Source organism: Etheostoma spectabile, chromosome 6, assembly GCF_008692095.1.
Source record: "Etheostoma spectabile isolate EspeVRDwgs_2016 chromosome 6, UIUC_Espe_1.0, whole genome shotgun sequence".
Taxonomy (NCBI): domain Eukaryota; kingdom Metazoa; phylum Chordata; class Actinopteri; order Perciformes; family Percidae; genus Etheostoma; species Etheostoma spectabile.
In genome coordinates this window covers 9,302,284-9,329,179 of record NC_045738.1, presented here as the reverse complement: position 1 = coordinate 9,329,179, position 26,896 = coordinate 9,302,284, and the positions used below count along the sequence as shown (strand labels likewise).

Sequence of the window (26,896 nt, the reverse complement as noted above, 5' to 3'; positions counted from 1 at the left end):
TTTCACTTTGTAAGAGTTATTCTTGTCTTTTGTTGTTTCAGTTTGTTGGTTGGTTTGATAGTAACAATAGTAGTCATCTAAAATTTGCATTCATAGGATGCCATGCCAATATTATGCAAAGTATTAGTTTTAAAAACAATAAACGAGGAAATTAGCAAACCTGTAAAATGCCCTGAGGTTACATCGACAAACTGCCTCGTTGCCTCACACCAAGAGGGTTCCTATCTACATAATGGCCTACTGTGACCAACTGCCTCTACAGGAATATAACAGTACATGTATGCTTGTTTTTTGTGATGTTTAAGATGTGAGGATGTTGCACTTTACACCTTTCATTAAGGATTTTTGCTGCTCCAAATCCCCTAAAACGTCAGCCAGACTCCAGTGAGAGAGATGAAAGGAGTTCTGCCCAGAGGCTAAGAAATGTGCTCAGATATCCAGTGTGTCCCCAGTGTTTCTCACTCCCGGGGTTGCCAGCTTAATTTCATAAGGGCACTGCAGGTCTATAGTGTTATACAAGACAGCAGCCACAAATGGAGAGTGAGAGAGAGGGAGGGATGTGACAACTGAAATACCGGAGGGAGGAGAGAGAACATGGCAAACAACTCTCATTGCAAAGTCTCCATTAGCAGTGTAGAAATTGAGTAGAAAGCATGCAATAGAAGAGAAGAGTGTATGACAAGCGATTCTGGAAACTGTAGCTGAAAGCTGATCGGCCCAAATCACATGGAGAGAGGTACAGGCGCTCTATCTCAGAAGTATTGATTGGCGGCTTGCTGCCTCGATCCCCTGTCTCCCATACTGTTTGTACCTTCTAGTATGCACTACACACCCAAGACTGGGATGTTTAACTCACCTTGGAACCTCATCTCTCATCTTTTTGCTGTTAACCGAGATGAAACACAGTGAGTGAAAGCAGTGAGGTGTGTGATATTAACAGGTCAGCATAAATGTGGAGAGGGGAAAGTGAGAAGATAAGAGTGCTGGGAAAAATGCCGCTCCATTACTCTTTCTTTTCTACTGTAGGAGGAGACTGACAGTGGATCTGGCCTGAGCCACCAGTCCCCAGACACTATGCCACAGAGACAGATGCAGCTCCCTGCTGAATGTCATTTCCTCATTATGGCACTAACAGACCAAATGGTGTGTGGGTGTGTGTGTGTGTGTGTGTGTGTGTGTGTGTGTGTGTGGGTGTGTGTGTGTGTGTGTGTGTGTGTGTGCATGGTTGTAATGCCTGATTGATTTTGTACTTTCTCTCTTCTGCAAGGCAAATGTTTTTCACATCCTGAAAATGACAATTAATGAATGCATCACTTCAATACAAGCATTTGTTGTTGTTGCTTTTAAAGTGAACACTTTCCCTGTCACACTTTGTTTCAGAAGAAAATATTGGTTTATATTGTTCTCACTTCACCTCCTTTTTTTATAACTATTTCAACCGGCCTCATTCCTCAGTGCTTCTCTTTAAAATAAACGCTACTTCTCCTACTCTTCTTTCCCTGTGCAGACACTCTCATGGGCTATAGCAGAAGGACGCTGGTAGAGTGGAGATGTTCAGAAAGAGGCCCCCTCCAGGTCAGTACCTGAGACTCAACACACTCATTACTAGTGCATTCAATTGCATTCAAATGCCAGTGGTCCTGGTGGCTTGATGATGGTGAAACAAGGGGGTATCTGTTGGCGGGAAAGCTCACAAGGCCCCTCAGAGTCTTGACTTTTAGATGGTGTTAATAAGTGCTCTTATTGACCGGATTGCTGTCAGATAGCACTTAAATACATTAACATGTAGGTATGAATGCACACAGGATGTATGGAGGATAGATTTTAATCTCATTTTTCAAACAAAGTCTGGATTTGTTCAGGGATGCATTAAGAGCATGCTGAGCATGTGTTATAGTAAATGACTTACTCTACTGTACCTAATATATAGGCTAATGGCATACTGTATGTTGGTGGATGTCTAGAGACAGACAATATCATCACAGCTGAAAGGACTTAATAGAACACATTCTTCCCTAACCTCGTTTTCCTTAGTTTTAAAAAGTCAAGTCAAGTCAGATCTCAGTGAGGACAGCAGCATGATAAGGCCAGTTGTAAATATAATCTGACTTTTAATATCCACAGTAAGTCTGAATAAAAGATGCATATTATTGCCAAGTGCAAAGGGGACCACAGTGGGGCAGTGATAGTCCAGTGTTGCCTTTCTTTAAATGACTGTTCATTTCTTTAAAGTTTAATTTCTTATGCTGCACTGTAACTTTTATTCTTGTGTTATGTTCATATTTTTAACTGTTTATTCACGTGTTTTATCTGTTTTTATTTTTTAACTGTTTTTTAACTGATTTTGTGTAAAGCACTTTGAATTGTCCTTTTGTTGAAATGTGCTATATAAATAAAGCTGCCTTGCCTTGCCTTGCCTATGTGCATGGTTGGAAGGCAGAGCCTCAGATATCTTAGCATCAAGGATGCATTACAGGACAATATGAGCCCCATGAGTCACATTTTGACATGGAAATACGTTTTACAAATTTTGAAAACCTGCAAACGCTGATACACAGCTGCAATATGCAATGGCATTGATAATTGTTGGGGGTTTCCCCTGTGGATGCAATTTCATAGTGATGTATGCCGTCCTCTTATACTCTTGTACTACCTTTCCTGTTCTGTCAAAATAAATAGCCTACAGTCTCCTCATCATGGTTCTAACAGACCAAATGGTCTCTGTCTGTTTGTGTGTGTTTGTGTGTGTGTGAGAGAGAGAGAGAGACAGAGAGAGATAGATAGAGAAAGAAAGTGTGTGATAGGCATCTTTAATGTATCGACACGAGGCTTGCACACGTGCACTGGCACCTGCCTGGCCCTGCCCACTGCAGTGCACCTTCTCCCTTAAAAAAACGGGCAGGAAACTAGACTGCTGCACGAGCCACTTTGGCTCTAAAAGTCACAGCAATGAATCTGTACGCTGATGCTCTTTAGATCCAAAATGGCGCCCAGTTTCCTCATCCAGCGTCTCACTCAGTTGTGGCGTCCCTGCAGAGGTGATTGCCATGGTAACGTCCGTCAAACCCAGAGGCTATGTGGTTACGTAATGCTTACAGCGGACAGTGTTTACGTTGTGGATGAGACTTGAGCTGACGGTGCAGACTTTGCACATGGTGCGTCAGTGGATTGATGAGGCTGCTGTGGTGCAGAATTGATCACACTTGTGATTTGCGTATGTGCGTCATCGTGACAAAAACTTTAAAAACTTTACATCCTTTAGGATAGGCTTAAACTAGCCTACTGTAGGCTATAAACAAGTCTACAACCTACATATTTAATATTTATTATATATATAACTCTGCCTAGCGACAGATTAACTGTGGAGCTGCTGATTGGCCTTATTATAAAAATGACCTCAGTGTTTCTGCGGCAGGATAGGAAGAAAACAGAGCAAGGGATGGACCAAGTGTTTGGCAGTGCGTGCGTGTTGAAAAGAAGTGCGTTTGGAGAGGCTATCGAGAGAGGAAGCAACAGAGAGGCAGGGATGGGACGGTGCGCGATTAATCCAACTTGATTGAAGTTGGGACCGAAGCTTCATCCCCGCGTCCTTGCGGAGATGCGGCGGTCATTGAAACAGCGCACAACAAGAATTTAGACAGTGACTGTTAGAAAAGTCAAGATGACAGTACCAAAAGACATCCCGGACAAATGGTTTCCACTAGTTCTCCCCCTGAAAAGAAAGAAACAGAAGGCAGTAAATGGAGTCAAATCGACAAAGAAGCGGACAGGTATGAGTTTGTGTGACAATTTAAAGGCTGCGTAATTGAGCTTAATATTGTCCCGCAGTCTTCATCATCATCACGTTGTTGTTGATTGTAATCTATATCTCACTGTTCTTCAAATAAACATAATTTCTCATCCTCATTTTAACGGAGTCAGAGTTTCATTCCTTCTTCTTCATCTCCCTCACCTCATGTTGTAATTAAAAAAAATTGTGTATGTGTGTGTACACTGTACACCTTATCATTTTACATGTCTGCGGTTTACATCAGCATCTGACAACAACTACTAAACAGTTGATTTAATAACCACAAAATAACAATAATTGTCATTCTACACACTCAATAATCATGTCTTCCCTTTTTCACTGCCAACCAGTGTGTTGGGATCATTGTCACCTTTGTTATATTTGTGTTTTCAGTCCTATGTCCCAGGAGATAACCTGTCTGATGCGTTCTTATGATACATCCATGGTCTAATGTGACTCAGAACTCATTGCTGATTAGTGTTGATTATGAATTTGTGCAAAACAAGTTATCTGAATCTGAATTCTGCAGAAGGATGATGTCCTTGTTGTCTCTGCTGCCTGAGACACTGATCAATCTTCCAGGCGCCAGCTTCCGCTGTCACTGCACTGCCTTGTCTGTATCCTCATTCCTTAGCTTAACTATCCCAAATGACACTGTGCACCTTCATTTGACCTCCAGCCCAACAGTAGTCTGTCACTGTGTCACCCGCATCGTTTTTCAACAAATTAGATCACTGTGTGTGTGTGTGTGTGTGTGTGTGTGTGTGTGTGTGTGTGTGTGTGTGTGTGTGTGTGTGTGTATATGTGTTTGATTTTGTGTGTGTGTGTGTGCGTGTGTGTATTAAATCAGCCATAGTGAGCGATGATCACGTCTGCACAGAGCCTGGTCCTGATTTAGGTTTAGACATGGCAATAACAATAGCATTTCCCATAGCTCACTCTGTACTCTTTGGTTATTATTGTTATTATTATGACTTCAGTCTGCGTTCAGTGTGTTGTGAGAGTGTGTATCACTCATGGAGGCATAAGGAGATTCTGAGCTGTGGCACGTGTCCTCACATGGCCAGCCAAGGAGGGGAAGAGTGTTAAAGAGACAGGGATGAAAGAAAACGACTGTTTTTGGATTAGACTACAGTTAAGCTATTCATTCTGTGTAAAATAGTATGATGAAAGTATTTAGGTGTTAATCAATGTTTATGTGCTTCTTTATGTCTCAGTTGTTTATAGAAACCTTTCGCTCGCAGCAGAGTAAGCCTGAAACTGAAAGTTTGTCAGTAATGGAGCTTTATAGATTTATACAGACTTGCAGCATTGAGTCTGCGTCAGGGCTTCTAATGCCCTTGAATCTGTCAGAGACATCAAACACTTAGCCTAATGGGCAGTTTGCTAAAGATGCTCTTGCATTCAGCTTGGGTTGGTCAGCTTGCACAGCTGGGACAGGCACTGCCTGGTCCTGACATCAGTGTCTCTGTGCTTACCTGGCACAAGCATCTTGCCCTCTTTGTGGAGGATTAATGCAACTTTTGCACTGCCTGTCTGACACACCTCTCTGGTGAACACTTCCCCCAGAAAGCAACGTAACGACCTTCAGGTAGATGGGAGGCGTGCCAGAGGGAAAAAGAAAGATGAGGGACTGGTTTGGAAGAGTTTCAGCAGAATAGATGTTAAAGGATGTGCAGCTCCACAAACAGACAAATCTGATATTGTTATACTAACCCAAGTTTAGAAGAGAGTATATCAAAAACCACCAGCACAGCTGGATTCTTATATGGTGCAATTAAAATCTAACAGCTGTGACATTCCCCCACTCAAATTCACTTTATACAGAGTAGATGTTGTCGGGTGATGCACTAAAACACTTTATCTTATGCTACAGGTGTACTTATTTTCTCCTGCTGCCACTCAGCTACAGTCTGTAAAGTTCTAAAAGGAACTATTTAACAAAAAACAAGAATAGTTTAGCTTATATGTTGAAGAGGCCTATTGTTTATTGTTAGTTACAATGGGGTCTATATGTTGAGATGATTTTAATTTGATTTTGTTATAGTTATACTGTGCAAGATATTGCTTTTATATTTTGGGCTGCATTTGTGGGGAATATAGCCAATCAATGACCAGGACTACTTGATAGAAATATTTAATGATTTTTTACCTTAATTTGTAAGGTCTTGGACATGCAAGCAAGTTGTTAACATAACAGATGTTCCTGTGTGATCATTTTCTCAATATACATTTTGCTGGTCTGTAGTTGACTGGAGCTCATCTGCTGCATCAAATCTGTCTTATAACCTGTCACAACAAAGGTTACCTTATGCGATCTCTTTCAGTGGCCTGTGTTTGTTTGGTACGGCAGAGACTAAGATAAAACATGGCTTCACAGTGCTGCAGAAACACAGGAAACCACAGGGTCTTTGTTTATGTGTGTGCATGTGCTTATGAGACAGGCCTCTGTTGTGTGATGTCCTTTCCTGTGGCGCCTCATTACCTGTCAGTCATCAGTAAAAAGTTTGTGGAGGACTTTGTGGTTTGGGTATAGTACCGTTCCTTTGTGCAAAACATATGCTTTTGGCCCTGAGTGTTAGATCTGCGCGTGTGCGTGCATGTGAATTCAGTACAGCCCTGTGCAAAACAGGCCAGTCATTTCATTTAAAAAGCAGCCTCATCAATATTAGAGGAGACAGGCCTGGTGGAGGAGGATGGAAACTCCCAAACTACCGTGCTTCAGCATAAACAGAAACCTAAAAACAGCAAGAGGATAAAGAGCAGGGTCAAGAGGGGTGAAAAATAAATTTCACTGTTTTACTACTATTCTCTATAGATTTAAGTTGTAAGTATAATGAATTGAATGCTTTATCTGTGACTACCTGTAATGGCTCCCAGTAATCCTGTTGACTCATGCAGATGTACACACACATCCAAGGTTTTGAGTTGCATATCTGTTCCATACTGCACATTTGGCCATTAAAAGACAGAGGCAGCAGATAATTAAAGACCAGAGGTAATTGGTCCGATTATTAGTTGTGGTTTGTCTGTATGTGAGACAGAATGACTGTGTCTGACCCAATACTAATAACAGAACCTCCAGCAGACTACTCCTGCTTCATTGATTTATAAATAAATTCACAAACATAGTGGACTGTCTGTCTCCTTAACTCTCTTTTTTTGTCCATGTCTCCAGAGGATTTTACTAATATTGACATTCTTTAGGAATTACAATTTGTCCTGTTATGCACTTTGACAAACAGAGATGCAGTTGTTTGGGTGCTTTATATATTGTATGTATTTTTGTTGTGATATCATCCTCATTTTGTGTTCTTGCAGAGGAGGAGAGAAGGGTCAGAGCCAATGACAGAGAGTACAACGAAAAGTTTCAGTACGCTGTAAGACAGTTTTCTCCTGTGTATGTTTCAAAATATGGTCATATAATATTAGAGAGAGTATTTTAATCTTTGAAGCAATTCAACTGAAATATTGTGAGAGCCCGTATAATTTTTTTCCCTCTTCCTCATCCAGAGTAACTGCATTATGACATCCAAGTACAACATCGTCACCTTTCTGCCAGTCAACTTGTTTGAGCAGTTCCAGGAAGTAGCCAACACCTACTTCCTTTTCCTGCTCATACTGCAGGTGAGAAGAGGAGCTATTGGGATGAATAATTAATGGCATGAAGGGATACAATAGAGGGATGTAGGCCTACACATGGAACAGGGAGAGAGCGAGAGAGAGAGAGAGAGAGAGAGAGAGAGAGAGAGAAAAAGAGAAAAAGAGAGAGATAGTTGGCTTGAGAGAATTCAATTAATTGAATTTGGCTGGCTGGTCCACACAGCATTTAGAGATGGGAGAAAAACATGCTCTGATTTATTGGCATTTCTTTAAACCAATCACAATCGTCATGGGTGGCGCTATGCGCCGGACGGAGTAATGGTGCCGCTGCAAAATAGCCTTGGAAGGAACTAGTTAGCTATCTGGATTTACCCTGCAGAGATCTGACGAGCAGTTAACCTTGGTCCTCATAAATTGACCAGAATTTAAAATTGCAACATAAAGAAAGCGGAAGGTACCGGACACCCGGCCAAAAAGAGGGACATCCGGCGGAATTTCTGGTGGCAATCCCGGAAGTGGAACGCAGTGGATACAATGGTTATAGACTAGGGATAATATAGAGCGAGCCATTCACCCCGACAGGGTCAAGGGTGATAATGCACGGAGGGGTCTTGAATCAACCTGAAATGGGCTTCACTTCAGGGTCCTGCATCACCCCTTCCAGGTTCTAATAGTATATTAAATTATTATAACAGGTAACACAGTCAAAAAAACCAGTCAAAATACAGTTATTTGGGCGCCTGGGTTGTTCACTTGATAGAGCATGAGCCCATATATAGAGGTTTACTCCTCGAAACAGCGGGTGCAGGTTTGCCTCCGCCCTGCGGCCCTTTGCTGCATGTCATTCCCTCTCTCTCTCTCCCCTTTCATGTCTTCACCTGTTCTATATCAATAAAGGCCTAAAATGCCCCCCTCCTCAAACAGTTGTGCGTGCGTGTGACAAGAAGCTATTTATAAAAGACAGACCTTAACAGCTTTCTCGGTTAAAGGACCTGAAACCACAGCCACTGCAGACTTTGAATATATGGAATAAAACACATTCCACCAAACGGTTCCACATGAACACCTTTTGCAGTCGACTGAGTCCCAACTTGCAAAAAGGTTTTAAACCCCAATTTTCACAGTTTTGACGTTCAACCTTTTCAACATTGTGTGAATTTATCGAGAGTTTTGTGTTCGTAGCCAGCAGCAGAGTTGTAGTTCAGGCAAACAGTTTTTTATAAACATGTATGGTCCCCAGAGGATGAATCTTAATGACTTTGGTGATCATCGACTTTTTCTCATCCAGCAGGTCAAAATAGAAATTTGTCCAATACTTTAGTTCATGACTAAATTCTTGCAAAGCTAGTGGCATCAACCTCAACTGTATATTGTGCCTAATGCTAATTTGCAAATGTTAGTATGCTAACCTGCTGAACTAAGATAGTGAACATGGTAAAAGAAAAGTGTACTTACTAAACATCAGCAAGTTAGCATGCTGTCATTAAGTACAGCATGGCTGCTGACTCTTAGTCTTGTTGTGTTTTAAGTACCTGAGGTGAAGGATTATATATTCTTTCAATAGACTTTTCAATTGAAAATTGTACAACCTTAGTGCTTCTTAAACCCACTAAATGAACTGGAAACACTGTACCAGCACCTAAATACCCAGTATAGTGCAGTCAGGTGCACTCAGGTTTTTAGAAGCTGAGCGGTCTGCTGTGGGGCTAGCTCCGGGTCAGATGTAGCTATCTCTGGTTACACTCAGCCTTTGTGTCTGTTTTCAAACTAATCTGCACATCAACCTTTTCTCTGCCTCTGTCTAGTTAATACCTCAGATCTCTTCCCTTTCCTGGTTCACTACCATTGTGCCTCTAGCTCTTGTGCTGAGCATCACCGCAGTTAAGGATGCCACAGATGACTATGTGAGCATGTTTTTTTATGCACCGTACATAAACCTATTTCTAGCAGACACTACTTTGAATGTAGCACACAACAAGTGGCCTCCTAAATATGGTGGGCTTGACTTAGCTGTTGAAAAGCTCACATAGATCTCTGTCTCCTGCAGTTTCGTCATAAGAGCGACAACCAAGTGAACAACCGTCAGTCTCAGGTCCTCATCCGTGGCTCGTGAGTCTCCTGTCTCGTTGTTTGCAACTATGCACTCGCCAGGGCTTTTGTTCCTAATCTAAATTTGTAAAATGAACTATTCAAGTTTTATCAGCTTTTTGTTGCATGGTTTTCTTGATAGCAACAATGTTTTGCTGTTTCAGGCTACAGAATGAAAAGTGGATGAACGTCCGAGTAGGTGATATCATTAAACTGGAAAACAACCAGTTTGTGGCAGTAAGTGTCTCTGTCACAGTAATGTACATCAGCGCACAAAAAAAATGCACACTCAGTAGTCTTGCATGGCACATTTTAATTAAGACTACTTTATCTACCTACATGGCAGTGGACTGTTTACTTTTTAAATAGCCTATTTTTACTGTATTGTAGACCAAATGCTTTTGCTAATTGGATTTCAGTACAGTATGTTCCTTATTGTTGTTAATTACTAACTTGTTTGCAAATGCAAATACTCTCATTTATCAACACTGTGCCATCTGAGCCTTGCTAATTTTGTTCCTGTACCGTCAGTGCAGTGCAGTGGATGCTCAGATATTGGATCTATTTTCAGGCTGACCTGCTCCTGTTGTCCAGCAGCGAACCTCACGGACTCTGTTACATCGAGACAGCCGAGCTGGACGGGTCAGAAAACACATGTTACCATAGTACTGTACAATCTGCAGAAGCAACAGGACACTACATCTAAATCGCTGTTCGCTGTATTATCTTGCAGAGAGAGCAATATGAAGGTTCGTCAGTCTGTCCCAGTGACATCTGCACTTGGAGACCCAAACAACTTGGCTTCGTTTGATGGTGAGTTATGAGAAAACTCATCCTCTTTTCTCAAGTCTGGTTTGGTTTATCTTCCTTTCTCAATAGTATATAGGTCAACATGGTTAGGTTTTAGTGTTTAACACAATCTTTATCCACTTTCACACGCTCGCACATAAACAGAAAAAGACAAAATGTGCACGCACACACTTTCTTCCCTCCCATGCCAGCATTGAACGACAGCCTATCATCACACTCCCACTTGTCTCACACAACAAAATACTTTTGTGTTAGCACAGCGCGCCCACACACTCTCCTAGCCTGCAGCAGAAAATGCATTACTATGGCAAATCAACCCACACATTGTCTCGTATCAACTTATGAAAGGTGTGTGTATTTTGGCCTTTGTCTATGACAACGGCATGACATCACATGGCTGATTGATTGTACACTACATCAAACAGCTAAGAAAACAAACCCAATTCTGTAATTGTATTTGGTGAACATGTATGATAGCATAGCATATGATTTAGATATGTATGTGTTTGTGTGTGTGAAGGTGAGGTGGTGTGTGAGCCCCCCAACAACAAGCTGGATCGTTTCTGTGGTACCCTGTACTGGAGAGACAAGAAATACACCCTAACCAACCAGAACATGCTGCTACGAGGATGTGTCCTTCGCAACACGGAAGCCTGCTACGGCCTGGTTATCTTTGCAGGTCTGTGTTTATTTGTGTGCGAAAGCATGTATGTGATGTGTACAGCAGGTCTAACTTTCCCTCTTTTTGTCTTAGGCCCAGATTCCAAGCTAATGCAGAATAGTGGTCGCACAAAGTTTAAGCGTACGAGCATCGATCGCCTGATGAACACTCTGGTCCTCTGGGTAGGACATCCCAAACCTCTCACTTTCATGGCTCATACTGTCACTATTTCAGGACGTGATCTCAGTGGCATGAATGTAGTTTCATATATCTCCTCTATTCTGTCCTAATTTGGCTCAACTGACCAGAGATCCAAATGTAAGATATATGATTGTACTCTTTCTAACTCTGTCTGTGTTGTTCCGTCACCTGTGTTTTTCCATCAGATCTTTGGCTTCCTGGTGTGTATGGGTGTGATCCTGGCTGTAGGTAACGCAGTGTGGGAGCGAGAGGTAGGCTCCCTGTTTCAGAGCTATCTGCCCTGGGACCCTCCTGTGGACAACTTCATGTTCTCAGCCTTCCTCTCCTTCTGGTCCTACGTCATCATTCTTAACACTGTGGTGCCTATCTCTCTCTATGTCAGGTGAGGAGAAGTCCAAGTCCACACAAAAAGTGTGTATATTAGAATGATGACTCAAAGTTTTTACATTCACTACTCCCTGACTAGCACATGGGTGTGAATTGCTCTGTGAGCTACTTCAGGCTGACCTAAAGTACTAACCAATGAGAATGTTGTTGTCCAGTCACTCTTTTGTGAATGTGTAGTGTTGGAGAACCTCAATTTGTTTGATGACTTTTACTTTACTGCCATTGTAACCATGTCCTTTTCTCAACTGTCTGTGTGTCAGCGTGGAGGTGATCAGGCTGGGTCACAGCTACTTCATTAACTGGGACAAGCAGATGTTCTGCTCACAGTGCAACACACCAGCTGAGGCCAGGACCACCACTCTGAACGAGGAGCTGGGCCAGGTGGGCATCGACACTTACAATACAGCAGTATCTGTGTGTGATATTGATATTTCATTTATTGATTGTCTATTCTGTCCTTCAATCCTACATTCATCCTAGTGTATATGTAAATAATCGTACATTCTTTTACAAATGCATTTCTATTACTTTTTCCATCAATTATTCAGTAACCGAATGAAGGACCCACATGTTTTTTTTTTACTTCACAAATGAAATGCCCCTGCAGACTAAATGGAGTCTAAATTCAGAGACAAGGAGGCTTCACATATCTGTTCTGGGCTTATGTTGTTCAGTATAAGCCAAAAGTATAAGTCAGAAGATCCTCCATCATAAAACAATTTCATGCATATCAATCAGAAATACTCTAGTCTGACTTCCCTTATCACAAGTAGAAGACCGTTTTGGTCCAGTTAAAGTTCTTTATTTTTTTTCAGAAAACGACAATGTTTTTAAAACATAGCTGTACTCTTGCTTTAACAATTACTTTGTCTGTGTAATTTTAAATTTAGTGTTACAATTAAATTTTTTTCCTTTAGGTTGAATACATCTTCAGTGACAAGACTGGAACTCTCACTCAGAACATCATGAGCTTCAATAAGTGCTCCATCAATGGACAGACTTATGGTACACACACACACACACACACACAACACACACACACACACACACACCACACACTAATACACTAAATGGCCACTTTATTAAAACACCTATACAGTCTTTTGCAATTAAGTGCAACTGTTCTGGCATAAATTCAATCCTTACAACGTTTCTAATGTGTAGTTTTTGTTGACATTGTCGGAAATTAGTAATTTTGATGTTCGTTTAATGTTGAGGACACAGTTAAAGTTGGTGTTGTACTGGACCATATTATGTTTTTTATCCTCCTTACTTACACACATGAGGGGGAAAAATATTAGAAACACCAATGAATAAGATGCAGTCCAGTGCATGCTGACCTGATTAAAACACATATTTGAATTACTGTAACACCTCTGTGACAGTGTCAAAAGTACCTGAACATTATAGGTATCATAAAAGCAGACTTTATAGTAGAACAGCTATATCGTATTGCATTAAATTGTACAGGTGTCACTATAAAGTGGCCACTGAGTGTATTCACCATGCACACACATATGTTAAATACACAACAAAGTCTTATGCATGTGTGTGTGTGTGTGTGTGTGTGTGTGTGTGTGTGTGTTGTGTGTGTGTGTGTGTGTGTGTGTGTGTGTGTGTGTGTGTTAGGTGAAGGAACAGACCCGTTGGGACCTCAGCCAAAAGTAAGTAACCTTTTTTTTTTCATTCATTCACCTGCATCCATATGTATGTACTCCTAGTTCATGGTGTATTATCAAAGTCCCTGATTCAAAATTTATTTTCAGAGGTTGACTTCACTCCCTTCAACCCCTTGGCGGACCCCAATTTCTGTTTCTATGACGACACCCTGCTGGAATCAGTGAAAGTGGGAGACACACACACGCACAAGTTTTTCCGCCTGCTCTCCCTTTGTCACACCGTCATGAGTGAGGAGAAGAGCGAGGGTGAGTGAGGGTAGGGGTGAGAGGAATCTGGTTGGTTAAATGGTAGCAATGACACCAACACAACATCTGTCTGTTATTTATCATCCAAGATTTATCATAATTTTTCTGTCTTCCCAGGAGAGCTGTTTTATAAGGCTCAGTCTCCAGATGAGAGCGCTCTAGTGACAGCAGCTCGAAACTTTGGCTTTGTGTTTCGCTCCCGAACACCTGGGACAATAACCACCACAGAGATGGGACGACCTGTCACCTACACTCTGCTCGCCATACTGGACTTCAACAACATACGCAAGAGGATGTCTGTTATAGGTGTGCAGTGATCACCATTTTCAAAACATTGATTAAAACTAAATCTGGGTGACATGATTACCCCATCCTCAAAGTGACAACTCTGTAAACCATTTTATTCATATTTAAAGAGACTTTGTTGTATAATGTGTGTATTCTCCCTCATTTTCTATTGCCTGAAGACTTTTCATATATATATATATATATATATATATATATATATATATATATATATATTATATATTATATATTATTTTTATATTATATACATATTAGTACTTATAAGGTACTATAGGCTACAACGATGAGCTCTTTGTTGCAGCAGAAAACACAATGTTGACTGTACAGGGACATAACATTCAGGTGAAAATCCCTTTAAACCTGGGATCTTGGACTATTTACATTCTTATTTTTAACTTTTGATACCATTAATACAAATTGGCCTTCAGAGCAGCGGACTCATCTAATCAGTTGAGCTTTATATATTTAAATCAAAAATATGTATTTAAGTCATGATCCACTCCTACATACTGACAGGAGATATGCTATTAGTCATGTTTACATCGTTTCCCTTAGTGAGATTTCACTGTGTGTTCCTGTGATCGGTGCTGGAAAAATGCCCAGAAACCACTGGTCATAAATCACCCTACATTACAATTGCACTGTATGCAGGAACAACATTTGTTGAAGATGAGAAAGAGTCTGGTTAATTGAAGGTGATGGAAGAGTTCTATAGATTTCTTGAAGTATTTTATCTTCATTACACTCTGTTATTCATTTTCAGTGCGTAACCCAGAGGGCAGGATCTGTCTGTACTGTAAAGGAGCTGACACTGTGCTGCTGGAGAGACTTCACCCCTCTAACCAGGAACTGATGAATATCACCTCAGACCACCTCAATGTGAGTAAACACACAACAAGCACATTAACTCATGGATGGATAGATGGAGCTATACTGCCATCTAGTGTCCTTCAATCTGAAAAATGCTGTAAGTTAGTAATCCTTTCTTCAGCATCTAGTTTTTCCTGATCAGATACTGTATATCACCTTGACACCTTGGCAGACACTGACAGTTTTGGCCTAAATTTGGACCTAATGATTGTGGAACACAATCAACCTAATAAGACTTTATTGTTTCTTCTCATGTGTACCCTCATGTCAGAATGGGTGTATATGTTTGTGTTTGTACATGTCTGTATATATTTGGCTCTAGGAGTATGCAGCAGATGGTTTGCGGACGCTAGCACTGGCATACAGGGACCTGTCAGAGGACGAGTGGGAGACATGGTCAGAGAGCCACCGCTGCGCTGACAAAGCTGCCAGCTGCAGAGAGGACCGACTGGCAGCGGCGTATGAGCAGATAGAACAAGATATGATGGTTAGTGACTTGCTCTGAGACTGTACATGCATGTGTGATGCGTGTGTGTCTGACTTTCATTTTCTTTGTGTGGAACATTCCAGTAAGCCATTTGTTTTTTATGCAGACTTCCTTCTGCAAACAGATTACAAAAATGGCACTGTAAAAAAAGGAAACTTGGTTTTATTAGTTTTGTCCAGACCCTAATTGGTGAGGGGAATTCCTTTTTTACTGTAGCTAAACCACACTGTCAGAACTTCTCAGTGCAGGATGTTGTTTCATTAATGGTTATTTAAAAAGATGAATTGAATTGAACTGGTAAGCCAGTTTAAGTCATAAGTTAAGTAATTGTTTTTATTCCCTTCTTGAATTCCCTAATGGTACGATAACTGGAATTTATGTGTGTGTGTGTGTGTGTGTGTGTGTGTGTGTGTGTGTGTGTGTGTGTGTGGTGTGTGGTGTGTGTGTGTGTGTGTGTGTGTGTGTGTGTGTGTGTCTAGCTCCTGGGTGCCACAGCTATAGAGGACAAGCTGCAGGAAGGCGTCCAAGAGACCATTGCTGTCCTCTCGCTGGCTAACATTAAGATCTGGGTTCTCACTGGAGACAAGCAGGGTGAGACTCACACACTTTTACACACACTTTCAGTTTCACTTTGTTTGCACGCAGTTTTTGAAAAAGCCCAGTAATTTGCACACACAAAAAGCAAACAAAGAGAAATTAAAAGGTAACACCAGGCATACTGTCCGCAACATTGATGTGTACATACATTGTACACGTCCAGTTTACATTATGCTCTTTACAACACTTTGCCCTATGAACAAGTCTAGTGCAAACGCACTGAAAATTCTCCAGAATGGTCAACATAAAACCAGGCAAACCTGCAGATTTCTAGAGATGGACCAACAACATTCTACTTAGATTTAACCAGCATGCATCTTGACAGTTGTTTTACATGTTTTCCATGGTGATCCTCCAAACTGTCACCCTTTGAGAAGTAGAAAGGCAATATCAATATTGTGTCCCTTAGACAAAAGAATATATGTTGTGTGTGAGCAGGGGCCAATCATCAATAAGGCCATGTCCATGTGCCAGCCACAATTATGTAATTGATAGTTGTTTTACCTCATCCTAGGTACTGCCCTTCTTTGTATTGTACTTATTTTTTTGTATCCCTCTCTTTTCTTTTCTTATTCTTTATTAATTTGCTTTCTATCTTTCTTGTATTCTTTTTATTAATGATGATGTGTTGACCTGCCAAGGGACTACAGATGAAAATTTGCTTTTTTGATAACTCTGGCACATTTACCCAAGCAGGGAAATTAGACCGCTTTTCTCTCATATGAATAAAGATATAAAGATGTTCAACTTGTCAATCTGGCACATGTTCTCTTTATCATCAACATGTTGAGCTGAAATGATTCTGCTGTAACCCCCTATCTTTCTCTCACATAGAGACGGCTGTCAACATAGGTTACTCCTGCAAGATGCTGACAGATGATATGACCGATGTGTTCATCATCAGTGGACACACTGTCCAGAGCGTACGGCAGGAGCTCGGGTCAGTCTGTCTGTCTTTCAGTCTATTTGGTGTCTCTGTTTTCCACACTGTAGGATCCACACTGATCCACAATGACAAACGGCAGGCGTTGATCAGAAAATAAGTATACAGAGCAGAGATGGCAAAAGTACTCACTTTCCGTACTTAAGTAGAAGTACAGATAGGCCTACTTGTGTTAAAAAATACTCCGGTAAAAGTGGAAGTACTGATTAAACTTCCTTACTCAAGTAAAAGTAACAAAGTACAGGCTTGAAAATTTACTAAAGTATAAAAGTAAAAGTAGCCTTGCGAAAGCTACCTGGAGCACACAGATGTTACTAGAGAGACGCTGAGGAACTTCAGTGGACATGGAGGACATGTCTTTATATGGCAAAGGCTACATTTAAATGGCTGTTTGCCAATAGGCCTAAAACATCACATATATGATTATTAGACAGAGACTGGGACTTCAGGTTAATAAGATTCTGACTTACTAGCAATATATGAATTCAGTTGTGATTCTGTGAGAATTCACAGATCCAGTTTCTATTTTTAATCTTTCCCCCTAACATAAAAATATGAATGACTAAACAGACATTAATGAAGAAGTTCCCCAGCACATTGGCCAGGAGTCCTTCTTGATGTCTACTGTCTCAAAACATCTCTCTCAGATAAGGCTGAGGATGATGGGAATGTCTTGCGTTTTCTTCATTTTCAATCATGTTGCCCTCCTTACTATGTGCTAACGTTAGCGCCCTCATATACTATGTGCTAACGTTAGCGCCATCAAGCCTCAATGATTTGCTGTGAATTAATGCAGAATGGTGTATGCCCAGGTGTGTCTGTTAAAACACAGACGGAGACAACTTCTGTCTAGCTAAGTTTCCATCCACTTGTCAACTGAACTACAGAATCTGAAGTTCGGTCAAAAAAAAAAAAACTCATGCGAATAAAGCTGTGAAACTGTTGATGCTTCATTGAGATCAACGTGCAAACTAGCTAACAGGTGAAGACCACACCAAAACCACTAGCTAACAGGTGAAGACCACACCAGAACCACTAGCTAACAGGTGAAGACCACACCAAAACCACTAGCTAACAGGTGAAGACCACACCCAAAAACCACTAGCTAACAGGTGAAGACCACACCAAAACCACTAGCTAACAGGTGAAGACCACACCAAAACCACTAGCTAACAGGGTGAAGACCACACCAGAACCACTAGCTAACAGGTGAAGAACACACCAGAACCACTAGCTAACTTACTTTAAATGTGAAGAACTATAGACCAAAACAGGCTTAAGTGAACTGGCAACATGAGTTATACGATTTACATTTCTCAAAGAGGCACACACACAATCTCAGCTGGTTAATCTCCGGACAGCTTGTCCCCTTTTCATTTCTCTCAGTTTTTCTCCGTGTGGCGCGCGCACCCGCTCGCGGTGTGTGGCGCGTGTCCGCGCTATTTTCCGACATAACAACCTCTTGTAAAAACTAAAGTAACGAGCCAATTTTGTAAAATGTAAGGAGTAGAAAGTACCGATATTTGTGTTAAAATGTAAGGAGTAGAAAGTAAAAGTCGCCACAAAAATAAATAGTAAAGTAAAGTAAAAATATCAGAAAAATCTACTTGAGTACAGTGACAAAGTATTTGTACTTCGTTACTTCCCATCTCTGATACAGAGTAACATTGAATACATGTTTGGAGTGAGTAGGTGTGGAAGCAAAGTGTTTCAACTACTGTTAAAAAGAAAATTGACTGAACAATATCCAGTGCTTAACCAAAGCTTTGATTTAGCCGCTGCAGTTAAATTAACACATGAAAACAACCAAGCTACATGTATCTAAAAGCACAACCCTACAAATATATTGTACTGACTGCTCCAAAAAGTCTGTTTTATAAAGTCAGTAACTAAGAGCTACAATAACTAATAGTTACATACTACATACATAGTAGTTTCTTTCAAAAATAAATAATCTACCATTTCTAGTGTAAAACCAGTTTGTCAAAGATTGTGTCCTGTCAATAACGATGTTATTATTGGTACTAGTGCAACAATCCAGTCCTTCTTTTGATTTTTACTCGTTTTTGACTCCATAATGAACTCAATGACTTATATGAATGCATAGATATTTCTCACGGTGTGATTGATGTTTGTGTGACTACTTCTGTACTGCATGTTGTATGAGTACACACTGTATTTCCCTTTAATCATGTCACTTAAAACTTTGACGATTGCATACTACAGTTCCCGTAGCTTAAGTTAATTGCAAAAAGTTGAGAGTGAGATGTATTGCCATTACAATTAAAGTTGTAAGGAACTTACCAGGGTGAGCTCATAGTGCTATGAGAAAGACAGGACAACACACAACTAAGCATTCTGATTCTTAATGTTAAAATATTTTAAAATACCATAAACAAAGAGGACATTAATGCTAAACAAAATTCTTCTTAAAGTGCCAAAGGTTTACCATTCAAGAGTCAAATTGTTAAAACATAAATAGCAAAGCAACACCATGACGCCATCTAAATGTTTTTCTTGTGGAGCACCGCACAGAGCACTACAGTGATGTGGATGATGCATAGAGGTAGGCCAGGGGCTGAAGCATCAGCAATAACTTCAGTGTCCTATATTTGTCTCTTCTTTGATTTGTTTTCTCAGCTGTCTGTTTTCCTTCTCTGCCATTCCTCTTTCACTAATCACATTTATTCCTTACATACTCATTTTGTGTTTGCTTCTGGTTTTGTGGCATAGACAAGCCCTGTTGATGTTGGGTTTGTTTGTCTTCCTCTCCAGGAGGGCGAAGCAAAGGATGATTGACCTATCACGAACCAGAGATGGAGAAAAGGAGGAGGAGATGGCAGGAGGTTTCATGGAAAACGGGTTCAAAGAAGTACAAGAAGGAGATGGAGGAGGAGGGAAACAGCTGCAGTGCCCTCCTCCTTCTGCTCCTGCTCCCCCCTCCAACCTCATGGACAACATCTCTGGAGAGTTTGCCCTCGTAATCAACGGTCACAGCCTGGTATGAATAACACACCCCCATACTCGAGATACACAATGTAAGCAGGGACCATGGAAAATCAAACTGTCAACTGTCAGGAAATAATGAGTTACCAAAACTGTGCATTAACCACACATATTCTTCTTAAAATATTTTTCTTCCATGGCTGCAACTCAGAACCCTTAACATTTGCCCTCAAACGTCTATCTCTTCCTCCTTTTCTTTCATAGGCCCATGCACTAGAAGCAGACATGGAGACAGAGTTTGTGTCGACGGCATGTGCGTGCAAAGCCGTGATCTGTTGCCGAGTCACCCCGCTGCAAAAAGCACAGGTGGTGGAGCTTATTAAGAAACACAAGAAGGCCGTCACTCTGGCTATAGGAGATGGAGCAAACGACGTTAGCATGATCAAGAGTGAGTTGTGCAGACATGGATGATTGCTTTTCGGTGAGGGGGAAGTCTAACAGGATAGGTTTTGAGACAGAGAGTAAAGAGAGAAGTTGGGTTTAGCCACATGGGGGCCAGTATCTAGTTGTTTGTCTACCTGTTGTTACTAGTGGTGATGAAGGTTGTGTGGAAATGTGTGTTGCAGTAGGGGGGATGTCCTCATCAAGTAAGGAACTGATTTCAAAGTGTCTTCAATGTGGTGAGTGAGTGCCCCCTAAACCCTACTGGCCCACAGGTTGGCCACTCATTATGCTGTGTAGACCAACATTCAAACCCACAGAAATGTATTTTTAATTCTAGTGGAAATCCCAAACATGCAAAATATGTCAGTCTGAACTTTTTGGAAATGTGTATAGAATGAAAAAGAAGACAACATTGAATATTTCCATTTAATGAAATGGTGCAGCCATAAAAACATGCAGTCTAAGATGTTATTGAAACTTTAAAGCTGCTTATAAGGGGAACAAATGGTTTGGTTAAGAAAATAACCCAATGTTCTGTTTCTCTAAATGTGTAATATTCTGTGTTTTGTAAGTGTTGCTTCACTTTGTGTGTTTGTCTGTGGATGTTCGTCATGTTGGCATGTGTTTCTTCAAATTAATTTATGCAAGTACAAAGCAGAAATACAGTCAATACAGCAGTAATGGGTGGGGTTGGTTCACATCCTGTTATTTATGCTCTTCAAATCTCAATCATTTTTTTTAGCTGAACATCTTTTGAATAAGGCATAATAAAAGTTAATTTACTTTATATATACTTTATATTTTATAAATTGAATTTAATATATATACAGTATATACTGTATATACTGTATATATATTAAATTCAATTTCATAAAGTAAATGAACTTATGTAATTTGTTTTTACAGACAATTAGATGAAAATATTGATACCCTTTTCCTTTTTATCAGTAAATATGAAGCTTAGCGTCACATAAAAACTGGAAACCTGAAATTGTTGAATAATTTATGACCTTTTAATTAGACATTAGATGCAACTTATAAACATTTTATCAAGGATGCCTTATTAAAACATGGTACTATTTTATCTACATGAGTTAAAATGCATTTCTTACGGTATGGAGAAAATTCACCTTAAAACTCCTACAAAAAAGCCAAGAACAAAAACCCAGTTTTTCCAACTGATTTATGTGCCTTATTTTTTTTTTTTATCTCTCTCTCTACTCCTTCAGGTGCTCATATTGGAGTGGGTATCTCAGGTCAGGAGGGAATCCAGGCCGTGCTGGCCAGTGACTACTCTTTCTCCCAGTTCCGCTTCCTACAGCGCCTCCTGCTGGTGCACGGCCGCTGGTCCTACCTGCGCATGTGTCGTTTCCTCTGCTACTTCTTCTACAAGAACTTTGCCTTCACCATGGTGCACTTCTGGTTCGGCTTCTTCTGTGGCTTCTCGGCACAGGTCAGAGAGTAGAGCTTATGGGAAAGCCTGTATTTCAACAATCAGGGTTAGGAAATTGTAGTGATATTCACTTTGTCTGCATTTTTAATGTCCATCTCCTCTATCTTGTAGACGGTGTATGATCAGTACTTCATCACTCTCTACAACATTGTCTACACCTCCCTCCCTGTGCTGGCCATGGGGATATTTGACCAGGTCTGTTCAAGGACACTGTACATGCTGTATTCTTTCCATTAAATTGAAGAACCACATTGATGTTGGTGAATTCTCTGTTGCGGTTCAAATCTTCATCAGCCACAACAACAGAACAATAAAGAAAGATGTAGCCTTATGTTTTGCTACACTAGCAAGCGATGGCAATATTGGTCTTTTGGTCATTCCACCACTTTGGACCAGATTGAAATAGCTCAATTATTTGATGATTTGCCATACCATTTGGTACATACGTTCATGGTCCCCAGAAGATGAAGCTTACCGTGCCAATGTGAGGTTGACATGTCTGAAAAACTGAATGTATTGCCATGACATTCACAATGACATTCAGGAAGAATTCTTATAACTTTGCTGATCCCTGAATTTTTCTACTATCATAATCATCAGGTCGAATTTTTCATTTGTCCTTTACTTTAATTTTTGAACAAAAGCCTGCAAACTAATCACAAGGGTCTTACAGTATGTTCCCCAGCTGAATATCCTCTTCATGTGATATGCTAAGGAGGCCTTTCAAATGGTTTTATGTTCTCAGCATGGTTTTTGCCCTAAATTAAATGGACAATGTTCCTCTGGGTCAATATGGTAAAATCACCAACCTACAGCTTATAGCCTATTAATATTACACTCTTTGGAACCAACCTATGTACATTGATCCACATTGGCTGAACCAATGTGTATTCAAACTGCATTTAAAATGTCCATTTCCCTTTTTTCTTTTTAAACTGTGAACATAGCCTTTAACAGTCTTTTGCAAAACTCAACACAGCCATGCTAGACTAAGCTTGTACAGGTACTTGAGAACATAGAAATTACCCGCATTTGGATAACTTTTAGCTGCACTTTTTGTTTAGTGCTGAGTGCTAACACTCTAAACGAAGATGGTGAACATGGTCAACATTATACCTGCTAAATATGTCAGCATTGTCATTGTAAGTACTGTATGTTAACCTGCTGGTGTTAGCATTAACCTAAGTACAACCTCACACAGATGCTAGCATGGATGTAGACTCTAGAAATTGTTCATTATTTTATGAAATATAACAATTCCAGGAAATATCTGTAGTTACGACCACAGCAAAGCAAGGTAGCCTTAGTTTAGTAAATGCAGCTCCTCACTTCCTCTCTTATTGTAGGATGTTCCTGACCAGAGGAGTCTGGAGTATCCTAAACTGTATGAGCCCGGGCAGCTCAACCTCCTCTTCAACAAGAGAGAATTCTTCATCTGCATTGCGCAGGGCATCTACACATCAGTAGTGCTGTTTTTTGTCCCCTGTGCCGTCCTGTCCAATGCCACTCAGAGCACCGGAGTGCCACTCGCTGACTACCAGACCTTTGCAGTCACCACAGCAACCGCCCTGGTCATTGTGGTCAGCGTACAGGTGAGAGAGGCCATAGTGGTGTTAGCTTTCCTCACAGCTTGCAATCTCTATTTTAACTGCTGTTGGTTCCATCAATTTGTATTAATTGTGTGTTTTTTGCATGTTTGTCTGTGTGAATATGTAGATTGCTCTTGACACAGGCTTCTGGACTGTTATCAATCATGTGTTTGTGTGGGGCTCACTGGGCTTATACTTCACCATCATGTTCGCGCTGCACAGTCAGACCCTCTTCAAGATCTTTCCAAATCAGTTCCACTTTGTGGTAAGTCCTAAGTTCTCTTTATTTGTCTGTCACACACACAAACACACAAGGGAAGGTCTGACCAATACTGAATTTTTCATATGTGATAAGCCAAAATCTGACGATAATATTGTCTCTTTGATAGAGAATATCTTCATTATGTTTACTGTAGTCAACTGCTGAAATAATTTCACACCACCAGTAAGATCGTCATGTAAAGTTGCCTAATATTCTTGTGTTTACAGTGTGTTGTGTGTGTGTGTGTGTGTGTTAAATTCTGTTAACTCCTGAAACATATTTCTTCATGTTTATGTTTGTATATGTGTGTTTGTGCATGCAGGTAGTGCCCAGAGCACATTATTGCAACCAGTCGTGTGGTTAACTATTGCACTGGCGACTGCAATATGCATAGTTCCAGTTTTGGCATTCCGCTTCCTTAAGGTGGATCTCAAACCTCAGCTCTCAGACACGGTGAGCAAACACACAAACTGATGTGTCCATCTTTTTCAGTGTCAATGTCACGTCTTCCCAACAGGTCAGTTTCAAACTGGTATCAGTCAATTATTCACTGCACATGTAAAAAACAGTTCATCTGAGTGTGTTTGTGATGATGAGTTAATGCTTATCGTCACTGGCCCTCTCTGCAAATATTGACTTGACTGAATCAGTTTACCCTAGTTTACACAAGTTACTTTAGTTCATGAGGATAAGCTCAGTGTGTCGCCTTGTTAGCCATTGTGTCTCAAGCCAGCTGGGCATTTAACTGGAGCCCCTGTCAAGTTGAAAAGTGGTAAAAAATAGAAAAGTGGCAAGGAAAGTTTGTGTGAGTGTGTGCATGTGTGTGTGTGTGTGTGTGTGTGTGTGTGTTGTGTGTGTGTGTGTGTGTGTGTGTGTGGTGTGTGTGTGTGTGTGTGTGTGTGTGCCTGACCTACAATAAAAATGAAAAAGTAGCTCAGAAAAAAATACAGTGCATATAATAATAAATAATAATAACAGTAGATACAAGGCACACATGTGGAAAAAGAGTAAAAACAATGTTGTCAATGGAAAAAATGAAAGAATTTTGCAACCTTAAAGGAAGAATTCCACGTTTTGAGAAGCACATTCCATTAACTTAGTACAAAGACTGAAAACAGGTCTCTGTTCCTTTCTTAGGTGCGCTACACTCAGTTGGTGCGACAGAAGAAGCGAAAGCCGGTAGGTCGTAGTGTGGGAGGTGCCTGGTGTGGGGTGGGCAGTGTGTCAGAGGGCCGTCTGGGCGCTCGCGGCTCTAGGAGGTCAGGCTACGCCTTTGCCCACCAGGAAGGATTTGGAGAGCTGATCACCTCAGGGAAGAACATGAGGCTCTCATCCTTGGCCCTGGCAAACTTTGCCTCCAGACACAGCTCAACCTGGATTGACACACTCCGCAGGAAGAAACATAGTTACGCTCACACTCCTCCCAGCGCCTCAGGGGAGTCCAGCCCAGCACCCAGTTGTGTCTCTGTGTCGGTTCCACCGCTCTCAAGCTCCTCGTCTGTTCTAGGCGGCACACAAGATATATCCATCGAGGAGGAGAGAGGCGCAGCACCAGTCCAAAATACACAGGCTGTTGCTGCTTCACCCACACAAACCCCTCCAACTTTAGCGTCAGCTTCAGAAGAAGCTGCACCTCAGGCCCTCAATGCTGGTGTCCTCACCCCCGCAGCAGTGAGGGCCCATGGGGGAGACTCACCTGGAGGCTGGACCGTCACTCTGGGCACTGTGCAGGTGAGCTGCTGTTACTTCCCATTCAAGTCTTAACAACAAACATGAAAATGTTTGTTGAAACAGTTACAACACATCTAAAATTATACATACATATCGACACAACTCTTCCTCTCTCCGACAGGAAGCTCTGTTTGGTTGGAAGACTCGGACCATTGCATCCAACAGCCCAGACCCACCCTCTGTTGCCAAGGAAACCAGCCAGATTGAGTGAAACATTCAGAATAAATGGAGGAATTGCTTGTCCACTACTGTCCGTCACGTTTGCACACACATACAGGATGTGTTGTGTGTTTTGCTGGAAAGAAACTGTGACACTGAGAGCACACAGACTGTTGTAAACAGCTTCTCCGTCTTCTCTCTGACTCTCATTTGAAGCGTCTATTATAAATCACATAAATCCCAATCATAGGAAGAAGTGGCACATCCTTATGACATGGACTTTGCCAACCATGAATTAGGATTGAATGGAAATGTTCCGACAGCATATGAGAACTGTGTTAATGTATGACCAGAACGTCATGAGATTTACAGTATTTAACTGAAGGAAAGCAGCGGGTGAAGAAACAGTGAACTTACTATTAATGATCTAAAAGATTGTTACCACTTGTTATTTCAAGTTTAGCCTCACTCACAACCAAGTTTAGCCTCACTCACGACCAAGTCACGCAGCATCTCTCAAAATCAACAATGGGTTGAATAAATGAGCAGAATAACAAGACTTTCACTCAGTGAAGTGCCGGCATTATTATCTGTAAGTGTTTTTCTCCTCCAGCCTTTGTGTTCACTATAGTTCTCAGTGAGAACGGTGCTTTATGTTTCAGGACACTCCGAGACTGTTGCAAGACTTGTGTCCCTTATCTCCCACTGATCTGTTTTCCTACTTGTTATACCTCTACTTCATGCGTTTTCCTTTCTTATTTTGCATCATATTGATGTGTTTTATAATGGCCTAGTTGAGTTGCTACTCAAAGCAAGCTCTCAGTGCTTTTCCTCCTCTTTGCAAGTTTTTTTATTATTATATTTTTGGTCTTACAAATGGGCCAGATCATGTAAATATCTCCTACCACCACAGTCTGAAAAACACAATGAAAAGACAAACTGCCACTGGCTAACTTTATGTAAGACCTGGGAAAAGTGCAAAGAAACTCTGTGAAAACCAAAACGGCACTAACGGACATTTAAAGGTGATTTGTCGAACTGTGTTACACTTCAGTAAAGTGCTTTAAATGTTTATCTGTCCAAGGATAAAGGGAATGTGTTTAGGAATAATCATGCCTTAACAATGCCAACATTGTGGTCCTCTAAGCTGTTTCTGGTTTCTGATCTATCAATCAAAGTACAACATCTCATCTGTGTTTGCTCCTAACTATTACTGACCCCTGACCCGGATTAGGGTGAGATAATAAACTAAGTTGCGTAACCAGAGGAACGATAAAAACCTGGATCTGTTTCCACAGTCTTCAACAAAGCAGTTCTATGACTGAAGATACAACAGTAAGCTAACATGATCTACAAAGACAATGCTGGAAATGAATGTACTGTACAGTATTTGGTCCCATGAATTGTTTAAGATCTATTAGGGTGGAATACTGAGCTGGTGATACGGTGGTCAATAAACATGTCAACTCTCTTTCAAATGAGAGAAACAAACTGTGTCAATGCAAATGTTATTTTAAGCACAGCAACCAAAGTGTAAAGTACAAATGACTATGCCATGGTGGGGCATGAAATGAGGTAAAGTGTAAAAATAACTGGAAACTTTAGTTTAACCACAAAAACACAGATCTGTCGTCATTTATATGG

General features: G+C 40.9%; 1 protein-coding gene across 1 annotated transcript; it reads left to right on the top strand.

Moving 5' to 3' along the window:
• Nucleotides 1–1,507: 1,507 nt before the first annotated feature.
• On the top strand, nt 1,508–26,743 carry atp8b2 (ATPase phospholipid transporting 8B2). Its single transcript, XM_032518986.1, has 30 exons — nt 1,508–1,575; nt 3,416–3,770; nt 7,112–7,170; nt 7,304–7,417; nt 9,199–9,297; nt 9,441–9,502; nt 9,646–9,718; nt 10,053–10,123; nt 10,215–10,294; nt 10,812–10,970; nt 11,046–11,134; nt 11,339–11,535; nt 11,801–11,921; nt 12,458–12,545; nt 13,170–13,208; nt 13,307–13,465; nt 13,583–13,771; nt 14,535–14,650; nt 14,964–15,128; nt 15,608–15,719; nt 16,560–16,665; nt 19,444–19,669; nt 19,879–20,062; nt 21,288–21,511; nt 21,623–21,706; nt 22,858–23,103; nt 23,228–23,364; nt 23,683–23,815; nt 24,500–25,093; nt 25,215–26,743. Exons 2-30 carry the CDS (start codon nt 3,662–3,664, stop codon nt 25,302–25,304), a joined length of 4,125 nt encoding a protein of 1,374 aa, XP_032374877.1. The 5' UTR covers nt 1,508–1,575; nt 3,416–3,661; the 3' UTR covers nt 25,305–26,743.
• Nucleotides 26,744–26,896: the final 153 nt, after the last annotated feature.